At 48.7% G+C, this 12,902-nt stretch overlaps 1 protein-coding gene across 1 annotated transcript; it reads left to right on the forward strand.

Moving 5' to 3' along the window:
* Positions 1 to 5,866: 5,866 nt before the first annotated feature.
* LOC144148314 (uncharacterized) lies at positions 5,867 to 7,180 on the forward strand. Its single transcript, XM_077679868.1, has one exon. It carries the CDS (start codon positions 5,867 to 5,869, stop codon positions 7,178 to 7,180), a length of 1,314 nt encoding a protein of 437 aa, XP_077535994.1.
* The last annotated feature ends 5,722 nt before the right edge of the window (positions 7,181 to 12,902 follow it).

The raw sequence follows: 12,902 nt of genomic DNA on the forward strand, positions 1-12,902 counted from the left end.
GATTCTTGTGTCCTTTGATCTTACCCAAGTAGTCGATGTTCCTACACGGGACAAGGCCATTTTACTCCTTGTATTCCTAAATGAGGCTGTTCAGCAGAATGTATTTGAATGTGAAGCTGCGGGTGGTGTGTATGACTACAAGGCAGTTCGTAGCTTGAATTTTGCCTGTGAACCAAAACTTCCCACGTACAAAATGGTTGTAGGTTTTACCCACGTGGACGACAATTGAATCCTTGCCATTCTAGCAGAATCTTTTGACGATTTCTTGTTAAATAGCAACCAATGTCGTGTGGACATGTTAGTTGGGCACTTTTATAAGATTGTTGAACACTGCCTACACACATATGTCCCACAGAATTGCCTGAAACGAAACCCTCGGCATCCATGGCTAAACACGGAAATTATTCAGCTTACTCTGCGCATAAAGCGACTATTCAAAGACATCGTAAAACTCTTGTAGACAACCATAATTTTCTACACTCTCTAAAAAGAGAGCTAAGAGAAAAAGGCATGCTGCCCGGAAATTCTACTACGAAACTGTTAGCGATCTTTATAAAAACAGGCCATCTAAATTCGGGAAAACTCTTAACCCTGCAGGCCCGACATCTTCCTTACTTATTGTGAACGAACAGCCCTCTCCGTATTCCTTAGCTATCTCTGAAGCCTTCAATGGTTGTTTCAAATCAGTATTTAGCATAGATGATGGTAGCAGTCCCGCTTTCGGCCTTGACACTACATTGCCTGCCATCCCGTAACTACAGATTAGTCACGCTGAAGTTGTTAATCTACTACTGAATATCGACAAAAACAAAAGTGCTGGCGCTCATAACATCCGAAACAGATTTTTAAAATGGTACACTTCATTGAATGGTAGGTATTTAATACTCATTTTTCAGAGATCCCTTGAACCAGGAATTGTACCGCAGATTTGCAAAAATGCAAAAGGTGTTGGGTTGTGTAAACCTGGGGACAAGCAAGTCATTCCGACCTATCCACCCATTTTCATAATCAGCACATGCTGTAAAATTCTACAGCACATTATTCCAAAACATGTAGTCACATATTTCACAGAAAAACAATCTCCTCTCTCAAAATCAACATGGCTTTCGCGCAGGATTTTAGACAGACACGCAGTTGCTGGGTTTTACGCATGACATCGCTTCGACTTTAAACGATCGCGGTCAAATAGACGGCATTTTAATGACTACTCGAAAACTATTGATACTGTTTGCCACCACAAAACTTCTCCTCTAGTGTAAAGCCTTTATGCACGGCTCTCACGGCATTCGCTTGTACCTTGGCTCCCAGATTACCTACATTTAAGGCAGCAGTTTGGCGCGTTTAACAATTCACATTCGTCATCCATCCCTGTCACATAGGGTGTGCCGCAGGGCTCAGTCCTTGGTCCACTCTTTTTTCTATTTTATCTGAACCATGTTGTTGAGATAACGAAAAACACACCAGTCAAACTCCGTCTGCACGCCGACGATGGCGTTCTCTATCCTTGTATAAGTACTTCCAGTGACCAAATACAGTAAATAGCGTTTTTTTTGCTTTCTGTACCTGGAGCTCAACGTGGCAAATGGCACTTTACCTTAACAAAACGGTAAGCATGACATTCACCAACAAGAAGGAACCCCTACGTTTTTCCTATGGCCAGAACATGAAGCATCTTAATGAATTCAAGTACCTTGACGTAACATTCTCACCGAACCTAGAATGGCATAACCATATAAACCTAGTCTGCTCGAAAGCGCTTCGGAAATTGGGCTTCTTGAAGCGAACGTTAAAAGATGCAAGTCATGAATGCAAACTAGCAGCATACAAACCCTCGATCCGGCGTGTACTTGAATACGCCTCCGTGGTCTGGTCAACTCATTGCGCATGCGACGTACTACAACTGGAAGGTCTTCAAAAAAAGTAATAAGATTCATAAATCACCGTTATGATAACAATTTTTCGCCTTGGTCACACGCTATTTGTCTATCACTCAAATCACTTGAACGCAGACGTACGTGTGAGTGTATCGACACTTTACGTAAAATAGTTAACAAGATAATCACTGTTGACATGTCCATTTCCTTTGCTAACTCCGGTGGAAACACTCGCAAGTCAAACCTCATAAACATCACGCCCTTCATGCAATTTCTAGATTGTTTTAATGTCTCATTTTTGCCTTTGACAGTTGAATATTGGAATAGCCTTGATGTTTCTCTCCGGAAGGTGGCTACCGATATTTTTTAATGAACCACCAAACCATGTTTTCTGTTAGGTCAGTGTGTATTCACTGTTATGGACCCACTCCTGTAAAGTCTTCAACTGTGAGACAGCAGTATTTGTAATTAAAATAAATAACATCCTGACAGCTGTGAAGATACTACTTAGCTTGCGACTTGTGGGTGAACGTCCGAGCCAATGCGCTATTCTGCTCATGCCTGCCTGCCACGCCAGTTGGCGTGGCCTCGGCAGACAACGTGACGTGCCGGTAGGCTACCTATCAAACAACAGGACTAAGACCACTTTTTCACCTTTACTCACTTCTGCCCTTAGCAAGAGTAGCCTCACGTCTAACATCGTAGCCCCTTCTGCAGTGGTGCGGCTCCACGTTGGTCACCTGTCACTGTGAACCAGATCCTGAAACATCTCTAGCCTCTTCAGCAGCCCTACCGTGGCCCGGCACCCTGAAGAACTAGTCTCAGTAGGGGATATGGGGCTGTGTAGAATGCAGGGCTGGTTTCCTCGGTGATATATTCTGCAGTGTTTAATAAAGGTCTCATTAAACGCGAAGTCTCAGCTGTTGAAACTGACTATACAATGTGGATGAATTCTCAAGGCACTGCTAAATAACCAGCATGGGCTGGGCCTCATCCGATTTGTCCAAAGAGAGGCCGCGCATGTGACATAACCCTCGTGGTAGCGATATTACAATTGTCCCTAGAAGCAGTTATAGGAATTTACTTATAAAAAAGCCATGAAAGCAAACTGTGTTGTTGTTTTCATGACTTCTCTGGCCAGAACTGTATTTCTCACTGGAACTTGTGGTACCAGTGAAGCTAATGACGAGCCTCATGTGTTGAGGCCTAAGCTGTGCTTCTCAGTACCGCAGGTGATTTACGATCAGTAATCAGTTCCAGTTCGCGTATTTAAAACCAAGTGCAAATCAGAGCATTGGAAAATACCTGTTTGGCCTAGATAACATAGAAATGGTGTCCCACTTGAGGGATAATGGTGGAATTGTCATTAAGAAAAGGATCAGTTGTTTTGCCACAGTTGGAGCAGCAACGTGTGTTTAACCCCTTGAATTCGTCTCCGAGAGTGTCCATGACCTCTGTGACTGCACAGTGCTACAGGGGGCACGCTACCGCTGCGAGCATGGCCTTCAAACTGTCATTCTTCATGCAGGTCCATCTGTAATGGTCAGCCATCTTGCCCTTAAACCTCGTCACCTCGTCAACACCGAAGCATGCCCGGTTTGCTTCGTCGCACAGCGGACAAGGCCCGTTTTCGTACCCGTCAACGTGGAAACCCGCGAGAACGTCTTGCCCTTCCCGCCTATTCTGGACTCACCCCGCTACCTGGTCTGGCAACCACACGCCACAATCAGCGCGGCGGATTTATCTGCTCGACTACAAAAGCCCTCCTCTCTCCGTAGCCAGTTTGGGCACGCTACCGCTGCGAGCATGGCCTTCAAAGTGTCATTCTTCATGCAGGTGGGTTGTGTACCCCGTGCCTTCTGTACTCGTTCTAGTGATCCTTTTTTGTTAGCGGTGTCGTATTTGCGGTGTCGTAGCGGTGTCGTATCTGAACAGAAGTATTTCTTCCTCCTGCTCCTCCTCCTTCTCAGCCGCCAATCTCGTCGCCTCCGTCCGCGGTGCAGAGACAGAGAAGTCAGATCGTCTAACACCGGGTTGAAACTTTATTTTATAAAAAAAGTTTCCACTCTTGTGCTACACCAATAGAACTCCACCAAACACGTTCATGCATAATGCATTGATTTCACCTTACCAACAATATATCTTTGAAGTAATAAATGGTGTGCTTCAGTGCATTTCACTTTTCTGTGGTTTTACTATTTGTAGAGCGATGAGCGATGTGAGTGAATTTAAGTGACGTCGCAGGGGTAATCGTTATGGGTGCCGTTTACAGCTTTGCTTTCCAACCACATTCATGGAGTGGATTGGCGCGGTTTTTTTTGTTTGTTCGACAATGTTCTCGATCCTGTTTCCAGGGATCTGTAATTAATAACGTTCCTAGGGTAATGCATGCGTAGCAAACGCCGCGCTACTCAATTTATCGACGTTAATCTGTGCACGTCACACGAAAGACTGCTTCTTCGACGTTTGTGTTTCATTCTAGTCTTTTGTAGAGCAGGAGGTCGCTTTAATAAACTTCGTTCAGAAAAGCTTTGCGTTGTTCTTGGCTACGTGGCAATATTCTGTTTCCTCCGTGTGCTGCACATTGCATCGCAAAAAAATTTTTTGTACGCTGGACCACGATCTTTTGTCTCCCTTCATAATATTGAAATTTTTTTGTTGCGTGTGATAAAATCAATTTTATTCTTTTTGCGCTTCCTTTTTCCTAGGAGTGCAAAGCGTGGTAGCGGAAAGACTCTCACGCTGCTACATACATCTATTCGTGCTTTGATCCTTCGTGCTTCTGCAGCGTTTTTAGATGTTCTCAAGTATGTACCCACTCATCGGCACGACAATACTATTTGGCTATCTCTTTTAGCGTATATGCATTCCAGAGCAATCAACGGATTCATTCAACGTAGTTTGAACGACGCGTATTTGGCTTCGTTCAGTTTTTTTTATTGATTATTGATAGGCCCGCAGCCGTCCTAGACTACGGAGCTACCATATATGTGGTAATTACAACTTTTGCTTTGAGAAAAGAAGCAATCGAGACTTAAAAATCCGTAAACACGACGGCGCAGCGCTTGTGCCAGAGGACGCAGAAGCCGTTGCCGTTCGCGGCCGAAGTCTACGGTAATTTACTTGCAAAAATAAAACAATATTGAAGGCAGGTGATATACACAATGACTGGACTATTCATCGCTAACTACTACGAAAAAAAGCACACTTAATCAGTGCGCAGACACCAAACGCAACGGGCGTTTGAGCGCCAAGAGCTGCCCAATAAACGGCACGCGCGGCGGCTGGATACCCTTCGTGAGGCCGTGGTGCTTGTAGTGGCGCCCACGGTCCTTAAATGAAACGAGCGCTGACGTTTCGTGACCAGTAAAGCATTGAAGGACTCTGCCTGTACCTTCGATGTCCCTACTGCCATACCACCACTCTACCAGGTATCACACACCTAGATTGGCGGTGCCCAGCTTTAGCCATGCACCGTACATTCAAATAGCCCCAACCCCATTACGACCCACAACAAACTGATGCACAACTAATATATTGCCGCGAACCATACATAGGGATTGTTTATTTGTGTTTTGCTTTTACCGCCCGGCTGCGCCGGTCTGTGTTATCTCTGCGCCAAGGGAAGCGCGTGTTCCATTCTTTTTTTCTGTGCCGCATGTGTTATCTGTTGTGATAGGGAGAGCATTCCGATCTAACGTGAACAGCCCAGAATAATCTTCTTGGATCTACTATGTTCTCGATGCGAATCGACGTTTCGAGAACCACGCGCGCCAAAAGATAAAAAGCCTGCAGTGCGGACGCCGGGGCATTCGATTCGACGACACTCGCCTGTGCAAGTCACTTTGTTGACCGCTGCTTCGCCGCCTCTGTATTCTTTTGAGTTGTTAAGGGAGCACAAGTTTGCTCCAATAAACGTGTTTCTCACTCAACACAACTGCATCGTCCTTGTTTTTGTGACATCTGGTAGAGGTGCGCGGTACGCACCCTTCATGCCCACTACAACCTCGAAAAGCCGCCAAGCCAGTCCAACAAGAGCCAGCCCCCGCCTGCAAGATTTACCGCCCGAGTTCGGTTTGATGCCAGAAGGGCCCAAGAAAAGGAACGCTGCAACCAACACCATGGTGCAAGAAACAACGGCGCTAATCGTCCCGCAGCAGCCCCGGGAACCGCCATCGTTCCCAGGAGTCCCCGCAGAAGACCCAGAAGAATGGTTGGAGAAACTGGAGCGCGTCCGGAAATTCAACAGGTGGGACGACGCAGAAACGTTCTGGCACGTTTTCTTTTACTTGGAAGATCCGGCTCGCACTTGGTTCGAGAACCACGAGAGCTCCTTGACAAACTGGGCTCAGTTCAATAGCGAGTTTACTAAGACCTTCACTACCGTCGTGCGTAAAGAAAGAGCCGCCCTTTTGTTGGAAACGCGCACACAACACCCCAACGAAGGTGTCGTGATCTTCGTTGAGGAGATGAAGCAGCTATTTCGCCGCGCGTACCCCGAAATGACGGAAGAAAAGAAGTTGCGCTTCTTAATGCGCGGAGTGAAGGAGGAACTGTTTGCTGGACTTGTCCGAAATCCGCCCAAAACCGTCGCCGAATTCGTGACCGAAGCCAGCACCATTGAGAAAGCCCTCAAAATGCGTGCTAAGCAGTATAACCGCAACTTTGTTGGCGCGGCCAATGCGAACGACTTTGGCAGCACGCGGATCCCGGCCGACAGCCTACGCGAGACTATCCGCGCAATAGTGAGAGAGGAGCTGCGGAAACTTCTCCCAACGCCGCCGCAGCCCCAAGTCGCTTCCCTCACCGACGTGATTAGAGAAGAAGTGCAACAAGCGTTGGGAACTTCTACGCCATCCGAGGTACCCCGAGAGCCACAAGCTATGGCATACTCCGCGGCTGTTCGTCGATGCCGTCCTGCTCCAACACGCCCTCAAGAGACCCCACCGTACCGCCGACCACTGTCACCCACCCAACCCCCGGTAGCCCGAAATCAGACGCCGAGGAAGACGGACGTATGGCGAACTCCCGATAACCGTCCTCTGTGCTACCACTGCGGAGAGGCCGACCACATTTACCGTCGCTGCCCATACAAAAGACTCGGACTGCGTGGTTTCTCCGTCGACGCACCTCGCCCTCTCTCTGGCCAACGACCACGTGAGATCGACGAGTATCTATCTGAAACCAGCCGTGGCCCAGCGCGTTTCAACCGTTCGCCGTCGCCCTACCCCTACCAATCGCCGAACCGCCGTAGCAACGCTGACTTCGCCCGTGGAAGTTCCCCCAGCCCACGCGGGGGAAACTAAAGGCGGCAACTTCTGGAGGTGAAGTTGCTCTACGGCGAAATACTAGAAACCCTCCAACGACGCAAGGCCGCGCTGAAGACAGTGATTCACGACATGCCCTCATCCCGACGACCCGACCTAACCCTGACGAGACTCCCGAACACGACGACAGCTGCACAGCGCGACGCGTACCCGACCTGACCGAGACGTCCGTTGAGAAGACGACGACAACGACGATGCACAGTGCCCGACCATCAACACGTACAAGCAGAGATACGACGTCCCGACGAACCCGGAACTCGAGGACGACTGCATCTGACGTCAAGGTGTCCATCGACGGCTTTGACGTAGTCGCCCTCGTAGACACGGGAGCTGACTATTCGGTAATGAGCGGACCATTTGCGTCTAAACTGAAGAAAGTTATGACCAGATGGGACGGTCCGCACATACGCACAGCAGGAGGCCACCTCGTGACGCCAAGTGGAACGTCCACATCGCGCGTCACCATAGACGGCACAACGTACCCTGCGGCGTTCGTCGTTCTGCCTAACTGCTCCCGGGACGTGATTCTCGGAATGGATGTTTTAACGGACAACGGCGCAATAATTGATGTGCAGACCAAGTAGATAACATTTTCCTCCAATCACTCCACGACGCCGCAGCCGAACCCCGATCACCGTGCTGCTGTCAGGATCGCCGACGATCACATCACCCTGCCACCCCGCGCAAGCTTGATGATCGCCGTCGACTGTGAGGATGCTGCTTCTGACATCGACGCTATCGTAGAGAGTGATCGAAGGTTGCTTCTCGACCGCGGTGTCTCCGTCGCAAGAGGCATTGCGCACTTTAGGCAACGCCAATCTCACGTTTTGGTCACTAATTTCACCTAAGAGTACCAGCATTTAAACAAGGGAGCTGCAATTGCGTTCCTCGAAGAAACGCAAGAAGCAAGTGATGTGATCGCAGTCGCCGACTTTGAACGCACACCCGTAGAAACATTCAAGCTCCAGCAGCCATTCGACGTGAATCCGGCGCTACCGCAAGAACAACGGAAAAAATTATTGGCTCTGCTGCGTCGCTATAGCGAATGTTTTTCGTCGAGCGCAAAACTACGTCAGACCCCTCTAGCGAAGCACCGAATAATAACCGAAGATGGAGCCCGACCTACCCGACAGTCACCGTACCGCGTCTCTTCACACGAACGGGAAGCCATCCGGACTCAAGTCGACGACATGCTGAGCGATGACATTATACAGCCATCGAAAAGCCCCTGGGCTGCGCCCGTCGTATTCGTAAAGAAAAAAGACGGCACATTAAGGTTTTGCGTTGACTACCGGCGACTGAACAAAATCACGAAAAAGGGCGTGTACCCCCTCCCCCGAATCGACGACGCCCTCGACCACCTCTGCCACGCGAAGTACTTCTCATCGATGGACCTGAAGACCGGCTACTGGCAAATTGAAGTGGACGAGAAAGACCGAGAGAAGACTGCATTTATAACCCCCGACGGCCTATACGAGTTTAAGGTGATGCCGTTTGGGCTGTGCACAGCACCAGCGACGTTTCAAAGAGTCATGGACACTGTGCTAGCTGGCCTTAAATGGCACACCTGCCTCGTATACCTCGACGACGTAGTGGTATTCGCCCGGACTTTCGACGAACACCTTGCAAGGTTGGAGTCTGTACTCGAGGCCATTCGTACGTCGGGGTTGACGCTGAAGCCTGAAAAGTGCCGTTTCGCATACGGGGAACTCAAGTTCTTGGGCCACGTCGTCAACGCCGCGGGAGTCCTACCTGACCCGGCAAAAAACTTTAGCCATTGCGAACTTCCCAAGGCCGAAAGACCAGAAGGGCGTGCGGAGATTTCTCGGGCTGTGCGCATACTACCGGCGCTTCGTCGCAAACTTCGCACGCATTGCAGAGCCACTCACGCGCTTCACGAAAGATAGCACCGCTTTCAGCTGGGAAAACGACCAAGAAAAAGCATTCGGCGAGCTGCAAAAACGCCTGCAAAGCCCGCCCGTGCTCGCTCATTTCGACGGAAATGCCGAAACGGAAATGCATAGGGACGCCAGTGATATAGGCTTGGGTGCCGTCCTTGTCCAAAAGCAAAGTGGCTGCGAAAGGGTAATCGCCTATGCTAGCCGTGGTCTGTCGAAGGAGGAGAAAAACTATTCTGATGATGATGATCGTTGGATGTTTATGGCGCAAGGCCAACCGGGACAAAGAGCGCCAAAACAATAGTCGATGATAGGGGTGAAACCTTAAACACTAACTAAAATCAGCAAAAACAAAAGTAAAATCACAACACGACAATGAGCATGGCTGGTGTATAGGGACAGATTTCATGATGCGTGATAGGAAATGAGGTTTAAAAACTTGACGTCGGACAAATACTCAAACACACGTTTCACGGAAACAATGGCATCATCAAATAGGAAAAACGATGGATGTAGGGGAATATGTTGTCTGTAGAGTTCTCTGAAGTGTTTGTGTCGTGTTGTGTGAAGTGCCTTGCATGTGATTAGTATGTGTACTACGGACAGGGCCTCTCCGCACCTGCTGCACTGGGGTCTAGGAGATCCCGTCAGCAGATACGAGTGAGTTGCATGCGTGTGCCCTATCCGTAGCCTACCCAAGGCGACTTCCGTGTGTCTGTTGCGTGAGTCAGCTGTGTACCGTCCCAAGTGTGGCTTTATTACATGTAGTTTGTTGTCTGTCTGTTCGTCCCAGTGTGTTTGCCATGTTCTGCGCAGGTGTTGTCTTATGTGTGGCTTGAGGTCTGTGTACGGTACGGTTGTTATGTCTACAGTGTTCCTGAGTGCAGCAGCAGCTGCCCTCTCGTCTGCCAACTCATTTCCAGCGATCCCAGCGTGTCCTGGAACCCAGCATAGGACCAGCTGATGCTTCTTTGCATACACAGACATGATAATGTTAAATACAAGATTAACTATGTGGTTTTTGGGGGGTGTATGCGATGACAGTGCGCGAACAACACTCAAGGAATCTGTGTAGATGATAGACTTCGGAATTTGATTTTCATGTATGTGTCGTACAATCAGCAAAATCCCATGAGCTTCTGCTGAAAAAATTGTCGTGTGGACGCTCATGGTTCTGGCTGCACTGAAATTCGGACCATGAGCAGCGCAGGAGACCATAGTGGAGGTTTTAGACGCGTCACTGTAAAATTCTGCAAGAGGGTATTTAAACTGTAGAGACAGAAAGTGCTGCAGTATTGCAGCTCGCGGTACCCGATTTTTGTCAAGTTTCATAAAAGAAAGGTCGGAGGACACAGGACGAACTTTCCAAGGAGGTAAAATGTCTGAAAAGGTTGATCCGTACACATCTAAAAACGAAGCGCTCAGATCCGAGGCTCGCTCTCTCACTCTAAGTGAAAAAGGCAGAGGAACGGATGGGCGATTTACAAAAAGAACAGATGTGGATGTGTCGTTAAAAACAGGATAAAAAGGATGGTTATTCAGCGATGAAATTTTAAACGCATAAAGTAAGTCCATGTACGTCCGTTGGTTCTCAAGGCTCCACTTATTACACTCGGCATACAGACTCTCGACAGGGCTAGTGCGAAAAGCACCCGACGCAAGCCGTAGCCCCAAGTGTAGCACTGGGTCAAGCATTCGCAACGCTGTTTTAGACGCCGACCCATATACCACACTACCATAGTCTAAACGAGACCCAACCAAAGCAGTATAGAGCCGTAGTAGGAGTTCTTTGTCGGAACCATACGATTGATGGGAGAGAACCTTAAGTATATTCATTGTTTTCAGACATTTATGTTTAAGTTTCTTGATGTGTGGAATGAATGTGAGTTTCTGGTCAAACACAACACCTAAGAACTTGTGCTCCTTGTTCACAGGAAGCGACACGCCATTCAGAGTAATGTCTGGGTCCGGATGGACCCCGCGCTTCCTGGAGAACACAACGCAGGAGCTTTTTGCAGGATTCAATTTAAACCCATTCTTGTCTGCCCAGCCGGCAAGCTTCTTGACACCAAGCTGGACTTGACGTTCGCATATTGACATATTACATGATTTAAAAGATATTTGCACGTCGTCTACATACATAGAATAAGAGATTGTTGGTGGCAGTGCCTTTCCAAGAGAGTTCATCTTTACGATAAAGAGAGTGCAACTCAACACGCCACCTTGTGGCAGGCCATTTTCTTGGACGTGAACCTTTGATAGTGCACAACCAACTCTTACTCTGAACGCTCTCTCCGACAAATAACTAACAAGGGTGTTCAACATATTACCCGAAACACCGAATGACCTGAGGTCACTAAGGATCCCATAACGCCAAGCGGTGTCGTAGGCCTTCTCGAGGTCGAAAAAGACAGTTAAGCAGTACTGCTTATGCACGAAGGCATCCTTGATGTATGAGTCAAGTGCAACCACTTGATCGTTCGTCGATCGCCCCACCCTAAAGCCTGCCTGGCAGCTCTCGAGAAGACCATTGTACTCGAGGAAGTACACAAGCCTGCGATTGATCATCTTCTCGAAGAGCTTGCACAGGCAGCTCGTCAGGGCTATTGGACGGTAACTTGAGGGGAACGACGGGTCCTTTCCCTTCTTCAAGAAAGCCACTACATTGGCCTCCCTCCAAGAGTGAGGAATGTACCCCGAAAGCCATATTTTATTATATAGATGTAGAAGTGCTTCAAGTGTGTCTGCGTGTAGATGTTGTATCATTGTGTATGTAATGTTGTCCGGGCCTGGAGCTGAGGGTTTACACGTGCTCAGAGCAGCCCTCAGCTCATGTAGTGAAAACAAGGAGTTGTAAGAAGTCTGTGATTTGTTGTTGTCGTGTAGGGACTTCTTTTCACAAGAGGCTTTATACTTCAGGAAAGTGTTCGTGTAGTGTGCTGAACTGGACACGTGCCGGAAGTGCTGTGCGAGTGTGTCAGCCTGGTCTTCGAGTGTGTCCCCTGTAGTGCTGACCAGAGGCAGGCTGTGAGTTTGTTGTCCTTTGAGTTTGCGTATTCTCGTCCATACTTTCCGTGTGTCTGTGTAGGAGTTGATGGATGTTATGAAGGAACGCCAACTCTCTCGTTTTGACTCACGGCGCACACGTTTTCCTAACGCCTTGGCCCGTTTGAACAAAATGAGGTTACCCGACGTGGGGTACCGACGAAGGACACCCCACGCCTTGTTCTGGGCCTCTCGCGCCCGCCTACAGTCCTCATTCCACCACGGCCTCCGCTGGTTGCGCGGGGCACCAGAGGCGTGGGGAATGGACTTTTCGGCGGCGTCGAGGATGTGCGCCGTGAGCAGTTGGGTAGCTTCTTCAACGTGTAGGTGTCCTATGGATGTGTGGTGTAGTTGGGATGTCTCTGTAAATGTATTCCAGGAAGCTCTTGCTTCATTAAACCTTTTATGGGAAGATGGACTGCTCGGGCCTGTACCTATGTACGTTAATGAAGTAGGGAAATGGTCACTACCATATGGGTCCGTGGCCACACCCCACTCAAGACATGGAAAGAGAATTGCCGAACCAATAGCCAAGTCAAGACATGAGTATGTGTTGTGTCCTATGTTATGATATGTAGGCTGTTTATTGTTGAAAAGGCATGCTCCAGAGGATGTGAGAAACCTCTCTATCAGGCGACCCCGGGCATCCGTACGAGAAGAGCCCCAAAGAGAATTGTGAGCATTAAGGTCGCCTGTTAGAATGTACGGTTCGGGCAGCTGGTCAACCAGCGCCTCGAAGTCAGAGCTCAAAAGTGTAA

Source organism: Haemaphysalis longicornis, unplaced genomic scaffold, assembly GCF_048455015.1.
Source record: "Haemaphysalis longicornis isolate Haplotype H1 unplaced genomic scaffold, Haemaphysalis longicornis Haplotype H1 scaffold_8, whole genome shotgun sequence".
NCBI lineage: Eukaryota > Metazoa > Arthropoda > Arachnida > Ixodida > Ixodidae > Haemaphysalis > Haemaphysalis longicornis.